The 15,987-nt window shown below is 33.0% G+C and overlaps 1 protein-coding gene across 1 annotated transcript in view; it reads right to left on the bottom strand.

Moving 5' to 3' along the window:
* LOC306881652 (FRAS1-related extracellular matrix protein 1-like) overlaps positions 1-10,134 on the bottom strand; it is a gene marked incomplete at its 5' end in the record, with an annotated part of 30,248 nt that extends 20,114 nt beyond the window's left edge. Inside the window, 12 exons of the mRNA XM_079435833.1 lie at positions 921-1,088; positions 1,165-1,255; positions 1,356-1,552; positions 3,003-3,145; positions 4,313-4,657; positions 4,773-4,904; positions 5,548-5,656; positions 7,054-7,377; positions 7,460-7,656; positions 8,726-9,039; positions 9,194-9,288; positions 9,904-10,134. Coding sequence (XP_079291959.1) covers positions 921-1,088; positions 1,165-1,255; positions 1,356-1,552; positions 3,003-3,145; positions 4,313-4,657; positions 4,773-4,904; positions 5,548-5,656; positions 7,054-7,377; positions 7,460-7,656; positions 8,726-9,039; positions 9,194-9,288; positions 9,904-10,134 — 2,346 coding nt within the window. The remainder of the gene's footprint in view (positions 1-920; positions 1,089-1,164; positions 1,256-1,355; positions 1,553-3,002; positions 3,146-4,312; positions 4,658-4,772; positions 4,905-5,547; positions 5,657-7,053; positions 7,378-7,459; positions 7,657-8,725; positions 9,040-9,193; positions 9,289-9,903) is intronic.
* Between the last annotated feature and the right edge of the window lie 5,853 nt (positions 10,135-15,987).

Here is a 15,987-nt window from a genome sequence, read left to right as displayed (position 1 = left end):
GGTGTAGCATCAGCACTATGCTAATAGTACTACCTCTACTAATTTGAGCAAGCTCAAAAAAGGAAAAAAAATCTATTTTTATCAATTATATGAAATCTAACCTAATATATAAAACTGTGATAACGTGTAGCATTAGTAAAATCACTTAGCAACTTGAACAAGTTAAAAAATACATAATAATAAAAAATAATAAGACAAAAAATAAAACATAAAAAATCAAATCTAATTCAAAATATTCACAAAAATTATAATAGTATATCATATTGATACTAAAATAAACTGTCCCACAGATTTGAAAACCTAGATATGAGAAATCCTAATTTTAAAATTGGCATTTAAAAACCTGGAAACGTCATGTAAATGAATACATAAAAATATATACTGTATATATATATTGGGTAAATGCTACTTGTGAGTAAATAAAAAATGTATTCCGTTATTGAAACTTTTGTTATTCTGTAATATAATTGTTTTAATTATTTTGGTTATTATTATATATGATCATTATATATTAATATGTAATTCTTATAATTACTTATTATTTGTATTTTTATATTAAAATATGAATATTAATATATTGACACTCCTAGTTTCCGTAAATAGAAAAGGTTGAAAATGAGCTGCTTTATCATTACAGCAAAAGTAAAGAAAGATAAATCAACATTGAATATTGAAAATAGGGGCCTTGCAGGCAAAAAGTTTCAGAACCACTGCTCTGTGATATACTAGTCCCTACATATGGCTCTAGTTCCTCCTTTAATTCAAATCTATTCTTTGGGCCATTTTAATAATGTCCATCATGTGAATATCAGATTACTTACAGTATAACAGTACTATAGCACAAGTCTCATCGAAAAGCACTACTAGCAAGCCCTATAATGCTTGTCTGTTTTGGATTGGGTAGATGAGGGCTGCTGTACCTCTGGTGCCAGGTTATCCACCGGCAGGACCGTTACGTTGAAACAGATTCCAGCGGTCATGCTGCCTTGCTGATTGGTCACTGACAGGACAAGCTGGATGTGCTGAGGGAGTGGTCCAATGTCCAGGATGGGGGGCATGTAAGCAACCTTCATGTAGTTGACCGCATGCTACAAAGAGAGGTTCATGTAAGCTTCAGATGCTTTTGGGAAAATAATTTGCCAAAACCTAGTTCCGTGTATTTACCTGAGTAAAAAGTCTCAGCATTGAAGCATTTGGGTCCTTGGTCAATTTTGGGATGCTATCAACCAGAAACAACCTTCCTGCATCAGAGCCTCTGGAAATGAAAGCATACAACTCATACATGTGAAGTTATATGCAGCAGGAAATTGAATAGCATCCTGTGGCTTCTTATGGAGAGTAGTTTAATTTTCTACCCATAGGTGGTGCTGTAGAAAGGTGGGGTGGTGACGGTGTACGTGAGCTCACTATCTGGTGACTCCAAATCCACAAAGTGCAGCTGCTGCTTGGTCAAGTAGATGACATCGGTCTCATTGACAACCAAGTGCCTGGTCACACCTGGTGCCTCCTGTGGAGGCTGATCAGGGACTGGCTGGATCTGAATCACGATGACCTGCAAAGATCACCTGGTTAGTATAGAACCACGTGTGTCCAATTTTCTTGTCATGATGACAATATTATTTGTCACCCTGGACCACAAAACCAGTCATAAGGGTCAATTTTTAAAATTGAGTTTTATACATGAATAAATACGCTTTCCATTGATGTATGGTTTGTTGGGATTGGTCAATATTTGGCTGAGATACAACTATTTGAAAATTTGAAAAAAAAAAAAAATTAAATATTGAGAAAATTGTCTTTAAAATTGTCCAAATAGAATCCTTAGCAATGCATATTACTAATCAAAAATTTAAGTTTTGATATATTTACGGTAGGAAATTTACAAAATATCTTCATGGAACATGATCTTTACTTAATATCCAAAATTATTTTTGGCATAAAAGAAAAATCGTTTATAAATAATTTTGACCCATACAATGTATTGTTGGCTATTGCTACAAATTTACCCGTGCGACTTAAGACTGGTTTTGTGCTCCAGGGTCACATTTAGAAAAATGTTTCTTACAACGTTTGACTAACTTTATTTTCACCTAAAATATGACATTATTTGACCATTTATCTTAAAAAAAGTCTACTTTTCTTGTTTTGATTATAACGTTATTTAAAAGTTACAAAAAAAATTCTTACCACTTTGTACTAACTTTAATTTTCCCTAAAATATAATGTTATTTGACTGTTTATTTTTATTATTTTAAGAATGTTTAAATGTCTGCTATTTTAAGGTTACAAAAATGTTTCATAGAACGATGTACTAACTTTCTTTTCACCTAAAATATAATGTTATTTGATGTATTTATGTTCAATATTCTAAGAACTTAAAATGTCAGTTTTTTTGTTGTGGTTATGATATTATTTAAAGGTTGCAAACATGTTTACATATTTTTCACCTAAAATATAACTGGATATATACATAACATACAGTATACATATAAATGTGTCATTCATTCATTCAATAACGTTATTTAACTGTTTATTTTTAATAGTCTAAGAATGCTAAAATGTTTGTTTTTTTGCCGTGACATTACCGTTATTTAAAGATTACAAAAATGTATCTAACAATGTTCTACAAACTTTATTTTCACCTAAAATTTTATTTTTACATTTATTTTTAATATTTTAAGAACGTTAAAATGTCATGATCATAATGTTATTTAAAGATTACAAAAACATTTCTTAGAACATTCTTCAAATACAAATAACATCATAAGGACGTTCCGAGAATATTGTTCTAAGAACGTTTTCTCTCAATGTTATGACAACAGATATCAAATATTAATAAGGTTATAAGAACATTCCATAAACATTAGTTTAGGAACGTTTTGTCCTAACATTTATATAACTTGTTTTTCAAAACATGAGGGAAAGTTGTAAGAGCTTTCCCTGTTCGCTGGGAAGAATGTTAGAGATATTGCATCAATCACTGTAGGATATCCAGAAATTACCTGAGGCTCTGAGAGATTAGGAGGGTCGTGAAAGTCAGAGAGTACCACCTCAAAAGAGTCATCGAACTCCTCACCGCCTGAGTGCCGATAGTAGATGATGGAGTGGAAGAGGTCCTTCTGAAGAAAACGGGTCACAGGATATCCTGCACAAATATAAATCAGTATCTAAAAGAGCCCTGAGGAAACTCAGTTCCCCAAGAATCAATTACACTCTTAAAAATAAAGGTGCTTCACGATGCCATAGAAGAACCTTTTTTGTCTAAATGGCTACATAAAGAACCTTAAAACCCTTGTGCAACCTTTTGGACATTTTTGTCCTTCTCAGTTTTTTTTGATAACTTTGCCTGTGTTATTGGCAGCTGCATAAATTTTAGCACAGGTGTGTATTTTTATTGGAATTTTACTATTTCACCCCCATTTCCTTTAATAAATCTATTTTGCACTAGGTACAAAAAAATTGTTCCTCTCAGGACCTTTTGGACAAAAATGTCTTATTTTTTACCAGATGGTGCCATTTTTTTCAAGTTTGGCCTATAAAGCAAATATTCGCTTTATTCCTGTTTTCTGCTTCTGCGTATTATAGAGCCAATTGGATAAATAATGCAGCTATAATCGTGTGGGTGTGTTGATATGGATGTCAGAGTGTGGTTTGTGTGTGTGTGTGTGTGTGTGTGCTTGTAATATTTGAGAGAGAGAATCACAAACCCAAGCACTGTGTGCACCAGCAGTTTTGCTGGCATCTAATGGGGAAAATGTGGTACTGCGCCCAAACTAAATCTTACTGAAAGCTCATTTTTAGAGATATCAACTTCAAATTTGGAACGCAACTTGTTTAGATTTATGGCTTTGATTTTCTAGCAGGTTTAGAGTTCAACATGTATATTTAATATAAAATATTGTTCATAAAGCATTTTCATAAGCTTAAACCTGTATAACTTTTTTTGGTTTCAATTGTTCATCTTTTTTTACTTCAACAATAATCTGTCATGGGTCTTCTTTAAAATGAGACCAAACTTAAATCTGTGCTCCCAAGCTTCAAATTTTCATGACCCTTTTTTTTGGACATTTTTCCACTATGGACCTGTGTAACTTTTTTTATTGACGCACAAGGGTTTAACATCTGAAGAACCTTTCTGTTTCACAAAAGGTTCTTTGTGGTAAAAGAAGGCTCTTCAAATGATAAAAAGGTAAGAAAGAGATGGTTCTTCTACGGCATCGCTGTGAAGAACCTTTTAAGCACCTTTATTTTTAAGAGTGTAAGAATTAATTAAATTCATTTACTTAAGCTTTCCCTTTAATCCTCTCCTCACCTGTGATGCCAGGACCAGGCATCTTCATGATTTCTCCTGCCTGTGGAGGTCTAGTGATGTTGAACATGATATAGTCATCACTGGAGTCCAAATCACAAGCTTGCAAAATGGATCCTCTCAGAAGAGCCGTCTGGCCTTCAGACAGCTCCAGCACCATGTTGGTAATGAGGAAGGGCGGGCTGTCGTCTTTGGGCAGGATGTTGATGGGAAACTTGTGTCTGGTTTGATGCAAACCATCAGTAATGCGGAAGACGATGTAATCTTTAGTCGTGTCGCTGTCATCGTGGTGGTAGCGAACCGCACCGTCCTTTATATCTTGCACAGTGAACATGAAACCTTTTCCACCTTATATACAGATAAACATACAGCGGTAGTGAAAATGTTTAGTGTAAGATGCAAAGATATGATAAATTTGGTGTAACAGATTTAATATATCAGGAAAAGTCATCTGTTTGTGTACCTCTAACCGTTAGTCTCCCGTGCTGCAGGCCGTCCACAGTGATGATCTTCACAGCCTTCAGGTTGTCATTGTCGACAATCTGAAACTGATCCCATGTGATTGGACGAGACTGACCTTCCAACAGACTGAGACCTATTAATACAACAGAAATAAGGAGAAAATTGCCTGACATTTATATAGTTTCATTTTAAATGCAATTAGTATTTTCTGACTTACCAGCGTAGGACTTTAGAGCATCTTTAATTTCATAATTGTTTTGTCTTTTAAATATGGATTAAGTGTACCGCTAAATGTACTGACAAGCATTTTTGGTAGTTTGTCAGTCAACACATAAAAACAGGTGCATTTCTTTAAAGGATGACAAAGATTAAAAAACAATGATTTCAACTGTACTTCAAAGTAAAACATTTAAAATGACATTAAAAAACACTTTTTAAAAGTGTACTTAAGTGTGTTAAGAAACAGTCATGAAAGTGACTCTTTAATTGACCATTTATTTCTTTAAAGATTATATTAAGTACAGTTTTTTTAAGCAAACATTCTATATAGTTAAGCACACTACAATGACTTTATGGTCATTTATAGTGGCGCAAAGTAATCAGAGATGACACAAATGGATTTTTTTTTCTTTTCCAAATCTTGACAAATAAATGTTACACCCCAAATAATATGCTATGTATATTGTATATATTGTGCATATTGTATATAGTATATTATGTGTATATAGCGTATATTGTTTATAGTATAGTGTATGAAAATGATGCACAATACAGACCCATGTTCCACGATACTCTTGGTGCAATGGTATCAGCTGTCCTGATTGACACGTGTACAGTCACAGGCTGGCTTTTCTCAAAGTAGAAATCATGCACTTCAAACTCCACCTAATAGAAATGAACAATACATGACTACTGCAATATGAAGTTACAAAAAAAATTGTGTTTAACATCATGTTAGTACAGTTTCCTTGTGAAAAAGAAGTGTGTATAATTGTATTGAATATGCATTTGTGTAACTGTACTCATAATAAAATAATATAATGTAATAAAACACCATTTAAGTGTAATTAAGTGTACACTTTCATTACTATGTTTTACAAGTAGACTTTTATAAAATGCACTTTATAATAATGTAAAACTAAAAGTTTTACTTAAAATATACTTTAATAATTGTTTTAATAATCTTTTGTTGTGCTTTAAAGAAGTACATTTATTTTGATGTTTTGACTAACATACTAAAGCACATGTAAAGTAATTATAATTTAAACTGTAGTGTGTCATTCGATATTACGTGTAGTTAATATTACAAGTTAATATATGGTATTTAATATACTGTAAATTAGCTGAATTGCAAATGCATCATTAACAATGTATAATTACAAATATATTTAAATACAAGTTTCATTAGAAATTACATATTTTAGTTTATCATAAATGCTTGTCAGTACATTCAGCAGTACTTTAAACGTATTTCAAAAACAATAGAAGTAATTATGAAATTACATATAAAGATCTTATAAAGTCCTGCTTAAGTGGGTCAAAAAAGAACTTTCTAACTGCATTTAATAAAAATTTCAAATATAATAAATTTTTATCTAATTGTAAACAACATGCAGTTAAGCATCTGAAAATATTACATTCATCCTTAAATATATTCCGGTTACACTTTATTTTAAGGTGTCCTTGTTGCAGTGCAATTATTAATTTAAGTACTGAGGAATATTAAAACTACATATTCTTACCATATGGTTAGGGTTAGGGTTTGGTTTAGGGTTACTTGCATGTAATTATGCATAATTTATTGTTATTATAATAGTAAGTAGTAGTGCTGTCAAGCGATTAATCGCGATTAATCGCATCCAAAATAAATGTTTTTGTTTACATAATATATGAGTGTGTACTGTGTATATTTATTATGTATATATAAATACAAACACATGCATGTATATTTTTATGAAAAATATATGTTTATATATTAAATATATTTATATATAATATAAAATATAATAATAATATAAATGTATATACATGTAAATATTTTTTTTTAAATAGTGTATATGTGTATTTATATATGCACAATAAATAAACACAGTACACATACATATATTATGTAAACAAAAACTTTATTTTTGGATGCGATTAATCACGATTAATCGTTTGCCAGCACTGGTAAGTACCAAGGACACCTTGAAATAAAGTGTTACTTATATTCCTTTAAAGTATATTATTTCTGTATGATTTCTGTGCTCTTTTTAATAGTATGCTGAAGTGTGCTTCAGTACCTCATAGTTCCTGCGCTGTGTGTGGCTGGAGTTTGGAGGCTGGTAGCTGATCAGCATGTCGTTGAGATCCGTCCAGGTGAAGGAGGTGATGGGTTTGGTGTGGTCAGACAGGTGAGTGATGAAGCCCTCACTAGGGGCTTTAGTGATGTTGAACACCAGCCGCTGTTTAGGCGTCTCATCATCCTCTGCGTCCAGCGTTGCCGTGGAGACCGGAGTCAGGATGAACTGGTCCACCTCTAAGATGAACATGGACATAAAAGCAGGCTTGGGCGGCTGATTGGGCATTGCGTCCTTAATGGTTACTGGGATCCAGGCCTGCTCTGACTGAATGGGAGACGGAGCTGGTGTTAAAATAACAGTGTAAAAACGCAGTAATAAGAAGATGCTTTACTTTTAGAATGAACACCTGGATGATGCTCCTGCTGCGGGTGTCTGTGAGGTCCAGTCTAATGGCGATGTAGTCTATGTCTGGAGATGGAGGGTCAGTGTGATGGTAACGGATGCCCATAATGAGGAAATCATTGCATAGTACTTTAGTGATCTTCAGCAGTTTAAGACCCTTTAGACACTCGTCACTCTTACAATGAGCTCTGGCTTTATTATCTGCAGGGAGACAGAGAAAATAATGCCCTGATATTAAATATTAAACTAGGTTGTTAAATAAATGAAAATATTCTCCATATATTATAATGTTCATCTTAAATCTAAGTATATAAAGTATTTTCATTCTATTTTGGAAACCTAAAATGTTAACATAATGTAACATAACATAACATACAAAATAAATAAACAAACAAATAAATGTGATACTATCAGCTATTCTGCAAAATTGTAACAAGTTTTCTACAAAATTCTACTATCGTCCATCTAATCCAAAAAATCTATGCAAAATATATCTTTAATTGCAGCATAAATCTCAGTTCTCATTTAATTTTAAGATGGAAATTATATCAAATCAATGTTGTTATTGTTAGCTATCCTTAATAGAGCAAGCGAGGCAAGGCAAACGCACACCTTATGAGGTGCAAGATGAAGGAAAAAATATATGAATCAAGTAGTGGAGAACAACTGCACACTCACTTAAGCATATTTATTAACCAACGTTTCGGCTAGTAGCCTTTTTCAAGGTTATTGTTAGCTAAAACAACTGAACTATTAAAATTGTTTTTGTTAACTGATAAAGCAGAAATCAAATTGAAATATAAAAAAAAAAAAATGAGTAAATTAAAAATCTAATTTAAAATAAATAAAATTAAAACGAAAATTAGAAATGTTGCCTTGGCAAACCACTGAAATAAAATAAGTTTAACTAAAAGCACTCAAATTACAAAAATATTGAAACAAAAAAGGACTTAAAGTAAAATACAAATATTTAAAAAAAAAGACAAATGCACAAATTACTGATCAGATTACTTAAACTAAAATTAAAACTGAAAAGCTAGTTCAAAATATTAAGACATACTATAATACAAACATACATATTAATATTATATATAACACTAAAATAGCATTATTGCCACTAAAGTGAATTATGACCCTTTAGCATCCTTTAACTTTCATTTTAACTTTCAGACTTCATTGAATCATTTCTAAAGTACCTTTGTTTATATGTCGATAACCTGGATGTGTTTGTACAGTAGGAAAACTGGTAAATTGTTTGTGATGATTTTACCCAGCTGTCTTCGTAGAGAAACAAAGCTATCTGGTTCATCCCCTCTCGGCCCCTCTGGTTTCTCTGGTTCTCCAGTGACTAGCTGACCGTGAACAGGTAGATGCATCTCCAAAGTTGTCACCCGAACTGTGCATTCAATATTATGTCTGTGTTCATAGTGGAAAGACACAACATTGCCGTCCAGAACATTGGAGAGGCCATAAAACTCTAGCACCTCCAGATTCTGTGATCCGAACTTAATCACATTACAGTCCGGCTCCATGATTTCAACACGGAGAGAGAACAGCTCACTGTACGTCTCCGTCTCTGTAAATCTAAACCACAAATCGACATGAAATCTACATATTTAGACAGCAAAACAAAAACGGATAAAGTCAAACCAACGTATAATATTTCCATTCTTTCTGGCTTCTGATACAATGACCTATGCTGTAATAATATCAGTTTATGACAACATGCAATACATACCTGTACAGACGAAGCTGAACAGTATCTTCTTTTAAAATCGGACATCCATTATGAGTGTATTTCACTTCATCAGCCAAAAAGTGACAGTCAAAAACCTGAAAAATGTGAAATAGTTGTAGAAAGAACCTGCATTAACAAACACGATTTACAAACAGAAACTAAAATAAACTGAACTAAAATATACTTCATGTAATTTCTATTGAAACTCGTATGCTGTGTATTTAAATATATTTGTAAGAACACATTTGCAATGAAGCAATTTAGTCAATTTAACATATATTAACTTTAAATGTAATACTGAATAACACACTACATTTAAAATCATAATCATGTACTTTACATGTGCTTTGGTATGCAAGTCAACACATCAAAATAAGTGCACTTCTTTAAAACACAAAAATATTATTAAAGCATAATGATCTAAAATGTACCTTAAAGTCATTTTTTTTTATTTGACATTATTAAAAAGTGCACTTTTTGAAAGTGTCTCTCTGTAAGTTCACTTAAGTGGCATTTACTTTCATTAATATTATATTATTGAAATATACTTTTAAGATTTGAAGTACACTACAAGTGCACATTCAATACAATTAAGCACACTTCTTATTCACAAGGATAGACTTCAAATGTCAAATGCTCTCAGATGGAAACTCCATGTTCATCACTGAATGTCTAGTGGATAATTCAATGCATGTAGAAGGAGGGTTCACCTGTGGGGTCAGTGTGCCGACCCGCTGTGTAATGGGCTCATTTAGCATAACTTCCAGCTTGCAGGCGTCCTTGCCTCTGGGTATATGAAACTGCAGATCCTCCTCCTGCAGAAAGACTGACTGCCCTCGCTTCACCTTTAGACCAAGATTGTTTTTTACCAGAGAGCCCTGAATCTGCTGGAAAAGACCCAGCAAGAGGAAAGACAAATACGTCCTGTCTTTTGCAGTCATTGTGTTGAGTTTGTGTGGATCAGGACATCAGCAGTGGAGGAACTGTTGTTTGTTCTCGCACTGTCCTGTGAATGTTTTCATACAAACTCATCTCCACTTCTTCTTGATACTAATGTGAGACGATCAGAAGCATTGCTCATGGGTATCAGGTCAGGATCTTGTTCTCTCTCCAATCACTATATATCTGAAAAGAAAACCAAAATATTATTACACTGTATTTTGTCACCTAAACACAAATGTCACTGCATAATGGAAATGAATCCTACTGATATCAATAAGATAATAATAAGAAAATTATATATTTATTAAATAATATTTTAATATATGAATTATTATTATTAAAACATCTTAAAATAAAAAAAATTAATTGCAATATCAAATATTAATTGTAGTAATAATAATAGGGGGCACTGGTCCAAAAAAGGTTGAGAATCCAATAATTTACTCATTTATGTAATTTAAATTATACTAGTATATTGTTTAAATTGTGTGTGGGTGTGTGTGGGTGTGTGTGTGTGTGTGTGTGTGTGTGTGTGTGTGTAAAACATTTCATTCCAGTAATTTAAAATAAAAATGTAAACACATATTATTATTATTTGTTTGAGGTTTGAGGTTAAATATGATCCGCACATGATCATGTTTTTTTTTATGATATTCACAAGTTAATTATGGCATGAATGAAGAAATGAGATGCAACTTTCCCATTAATCCATGATAAATAACCTGCAAAAGAAGGAATTTGGGAATCAAATTCTCCTCAGTTTGATGCTAAAACATCTCCATCAGCTCTCTCTGACAAGTTTGTTGAGTGATAGGGGAAAAACCCCTTCTGAGCCCAGTCCCACTCAGATGAGACGTCAACGTAAAAGATGACCTTTGACTCTAAACAATCTCTAGGAGCTGGAGTGACCAGTCTGGAGACTGAGGCGGTCTCATCATGATTATGAAGGTGTCATGTCAGTCTTAAGCACACCCCTTCAAGTAAAGTGTTTAAAGTTCAGCTAGTTACATTCAAAATAAATTCCAGTTTTTTAATTAATTTCAAATGAAATGTCAAGCTCGTGCTATATGATTAACAATGTGTTCATTACTTATAATAAGCTAGTAATTACAGCAAATGCTGTCGTTTGGAAGGAACAAAAGATCAACAGGATTTGGCCTTTCATATTTAGGTTAACACTGTTCCAGCGCTCCAGAAATCTTCCAGAATATGATGTCATGTTTTATCAACACTTTATCAAATTGCATTATGAAATGTGAAAATAAAAATGTTAACCTAGTTACTTATCACCTTTACATCATGTTATGTCAGACAATGTTGATGGAAAGTAAAACATATTTTAATTGTGTCCATGTGCGGCACCTTAAAACATATAATACCTGGAAACAGATGTGGTAAAATGACTCTTTATTGAGATCCCAAACCCTTGTTTAACTCTCTTCAAGTCCAGACACCTTTAGTTTGGCATTGCATCATGCTTTATGTTGAGGGCACATGGTTTTACTGTCCTCGTGCATGCTGCATGTGTTCAGTACCTCACAGAAAAGGCCTAAAACACAGCACAATCTCTCTTTAAATGCAATATCTGTGTATTTTTGCTTCGCTAACGACAATCATCGTAAACAAAGTCAAAGTAGAATCAACTGTTGCATCTCTAAGCAACACACAGTAGCGTGATTTGATACAGTATTTTAAACGAATCAGCTGAGTGAATAATTCAATGACTTATTCATTTAATTCCTGAAAGAATCAGTATTTTGAACTAATAATTTGAACGAATGAGACAGTCATTTGTCCCAGTTCTGTTGGACTGTTATCAGCTCTCTTATAGAATGCTGCTCGACCAATCAGATTAGAGAACCGGAATGTCTCCAGGAAGAAAAGCACATTTGCCATTTATTTTAGCTACTTCCCTGTCATAAGGAAGTTCATCAACTCCACTGCCGTGATGTCATGGAAAGAGGATTGTGTGTTTGTAAGCTAAGCTTCCACACTGCAGGCCCAGGAAGTCTATAACAGGGAGGATTATGAGTTCTCTTCACGAGTTATTCTCCAAAAAAGGGCCAAATTCCTTGTCGTGCTTTGTAGAGATTAGCACTGGGACCTTTTCACATCACTGCAGCCCATCTCAACCACATGCCTCCCAAATCCAGAGAGTAAAAGCCAATGTGTTAAGTATCTTCTTACATTACAAAAAAGAATAACAACACCCAACATTTAACAACCAACATATCCTTACAAGGATAAAAAAAAACTATCATCCTGCTCAATATTTTTTAAACGATGCCTTGCGGAAAAAATAGACACTTTATATTGCTTTTTATAAAATAACACGTTAAAAGCATATACCTGAATATGAATTGAATTTAATGTTTCTAACATTTAATCACATATCATTTAAAATTAAATGAAATTAGAGTATTAGAGTTTAAATTTATATTCAATACAATTAGCTGAACTTTATAGCCCACTTAAGTAGGATTTAACATCTTTATATGTAATTTCATTATTACCTTTATTATTATCTTTGAAATATGGTTAAAGTTCTGCTGAATGCACTGCCATTATGATCAACTAAAATATACTTCAATGTCATTTCTATTGAAGATTGTTTGTTATGCATTTAAATATATTTGAAATGACACCTTTGTAATGATGAAGTTGCAGTTTAAATATATTTTATTGGTATATTACAGTTCAAATTATAATCAAGTACTTTGCATGTGCTTTAGTAGGTTAGTCAACACATCAAAATAAGTGTACTTATTTAAAACACACCGAAATATGATTAAAGCAATGATGTACTTTAAAGTAAAACTTTTTATTTGACATTATTAGAAAGTGCACTTTTAAAAAGTGTACTTAAGTGTTTTCAGAAACATAATCAAGAAAGTGTCTCTTTCTCTAAGTGCACTTAAGTGACTTTTGATTTCATTAATATTATATTATCTGCAAGTATAGTTATTTAAAAATACACTTTTACATTATGAAGTAAGCTACAAGTACACATTCAATGCAGGGGGTTGTAAAACAGATTACCTACTTTTCCAACAACAACAGCAAAAAAAAAAGGCTTTCCTCTCTGATTAATGGCTTAAAATCCTGGAGAGTTTTTTGTGCGTAAACCACATTAGACTTACAGAGCATTCCCAACTCTGCTTGTGTGATCTCACAGTTTAGAAACTGTCAACATTGTTCTCAGGGCATGATTCTACATGCTGTACAGTCTGTGATTAGACGCCTCACCCCTGTTTGGGATGTTCTCTGAAGGTTTGCAGCAAGTTTAACAGACAAGTGTTGAAGGGATCCCACAAGGGTTCAGGTAAACACAAAATCGTAATGAGGCTTGACTAGGAAAGGTTACCGCAAAAATGCATTGAAGAGACAAAGATCTGAGAACAAATGAAGGGGAAGTTCAATGAAAAATATATGTTTTGAACTCTTATCTTGCTCTCATGTTGGTAAGAACCTGAACAATCCCACCAGTATCTCCCCAGATCTGGCTTCAGATGTGGAATATGAGACGCAAACATCTCACAAACACAGTTAAACCAGCCCACAAGCTGAGTTTATTGTAATTATTATATGTGACCCTGGAGCACAAAACCAGTCTTAAGTCACTATAGGATACATCTGTAGCAATAGCCAAAAATACATTGCATGGGTCAAAATTATCCATTTTTCTTTTATGCCAAAAATCATTAGGATATTAAGTAAAGATCATGTTCCATGAAGATATTTTGTAAATTTCCTACTGTAAATATGTCAAAACTTATTTTTTTATAAGTAATATGCATTGTTAAGAATATAAATTTAAAAAAATTGACACTTATGACTGGTTTTGTGGTCCAGGGTCACATATATAATATATTTTCATGAGAACATATGGGAAATACACCAGTTATTATGATACAGAAATGGCATTTTCTCACCAAAAAAAAAATATTTATAGCCATTCATAGCCATTAATGTGAAACACTTTTAAACTTAGCATTATTTCATAACACTTTCTTCTAAAATAATTTAAATAATCCGAACATACATTAAGCACAAAATGGTTCATACTCAATATTGTTTTCATAAACAGAAAGATTTCTTTGACTCATAAAAACATATATTTAATTTCAAACAAGAAAGCCTATTGGCCACTCTCCTTCATATTTACTACCATGTAATTTAGCAAAAAAACAGGAGTAAAAAAACACAAATTCGCAGGCTATTAAGCACAAGAATCCTATCAGTCACAAGCAATCAGACTCAATTAAAGCCAACTGATTGAAGCATGAGGATGTTATGAGAGCGTTTTACATAGGTTTATTTGTAGTAATTGGATATTAACATTGTTTGTTCATTATGGTTATGGGCTGGAGGGATGGGGAGATGTGTTTCAAGTTTAGCCAAGATTCACGTCCTAATGTTTTGGTGTAGATATAGATTAAGAGGTTCCAGTCAGGAAAGCCCAAGGCAGGCCGGGTGGGTGGCCCCGGACCCCTCTGCACTTTGTCTAAACTTCGCTCTGCTTCCGTTCAAACATGTGGGGGCAGTTTTCCTGTCATCAAAACAAGTCAAGACCAAGTGTGAAAAACAATATGAGCAGTGACAAAATGTGCCGCTCAAAATGTTTAATGAAATTGAAATGGCCATGGAGGTAACTACTGCAACTGCAACAACTGCAAAAAGTTATTAACCAATTTAATTCAAAGTTAAATAAAGGATAAATTGCTTTACTTCCTCAACACTGCAGCCTAAATAAATCATTTTGTGCAAAAATAAGTTGAGTTGCACAAGATATTAATATATTGTTATAAATAATGTACACACAACCTAGTAAAAAAGTCATATATTTAAAATACATTTATTTCAAACAAATTATAGTCCAAATATATTCACATATTTACTGACATATCGCTTGAGACTTACTGATATAAAAATTATAATTAAACTTTATTTGGAGTACTACTTAATATTAAGCCTAAAATGTGTTTTAATGTCCCTATTGATGAGGATTGTATGATCTTTGAATAATATCAGTCTTTAAATGCAAATTATTTAAAGTATACTTGCAATACTTGCAACACAACTTCAGTATATCTTTAGTTGGACATCAGCATTTCCTTATAATTAAAGTGCATTAAGTACAAAATTAGTTGTTCCAATTTTACAGACTTTAAGTTTATCCGTTTAGTATACCAAAAATACAATTACAGTGTATTTTTTTAATTAAGTACATAAAAATGTAGTATATATATATATATATATATATAATGTATGATGTATAAAAATATAAGGCATACACTTTTTTCTAGATTTTTGCTATTTTAGAAAAAAAGAACAAGTGGTGTAAAAGTAAAAAATTAAAATTTGATTCTGTAAAAACAAACCTCTCAAGTAATTGTATATTTTAAGCATGTTTCAGTACTGGAAAACAAAATAAAAGTACCGATGAGCAAATGATTTTTTGAAGTACAGGGTATGAAACTGTCCTTCATACAAGGTGAGGCCGTGCAAACTATCATTTCCTTCCACTGCTCTTATTAGAGCTCACATGGGAAAAAAGCATGAGTTCCTCTCTGAAGAAGTGGCCTTTCTGTACAGCTGGGACTGACTGGAGACACCGGCTGGAGCCAGCAGAAATCGGTTGCCTTTCCTCACAGCGCTGTGCACTGCTTCTCATCTCGCTAATGACAGGGTAACGAGCAGCCAACTATTTCCAAAGCAAAGATGAGCACAGGGAAAGGGGGGGGGGGGGGGGGGGGGGGGGGGGCTGGAGCGGCGTCTTCGCTCTCTGAACAGCTTTGGCCCCTATTTGGCAGCATACCAACCTTTCTCAGTGTTTGCAAGTGCTGAAGACT

Source organism: Barbus barbus (assembly GCF_936440315.1).
Source record: "Barbus barbus genome assembly, chromosome: 2".
Lineage (NCBI taxonomy): Eukaryota > Metazoa > Chordata > Actinopteri > Cypriniformes > Cyprinidae > Barbus > Barbus barbus.
Note: the sequence above shows the minus strand (reverse complement) of the source record. Positions and strands in the feature narration are given on the sequence as shown.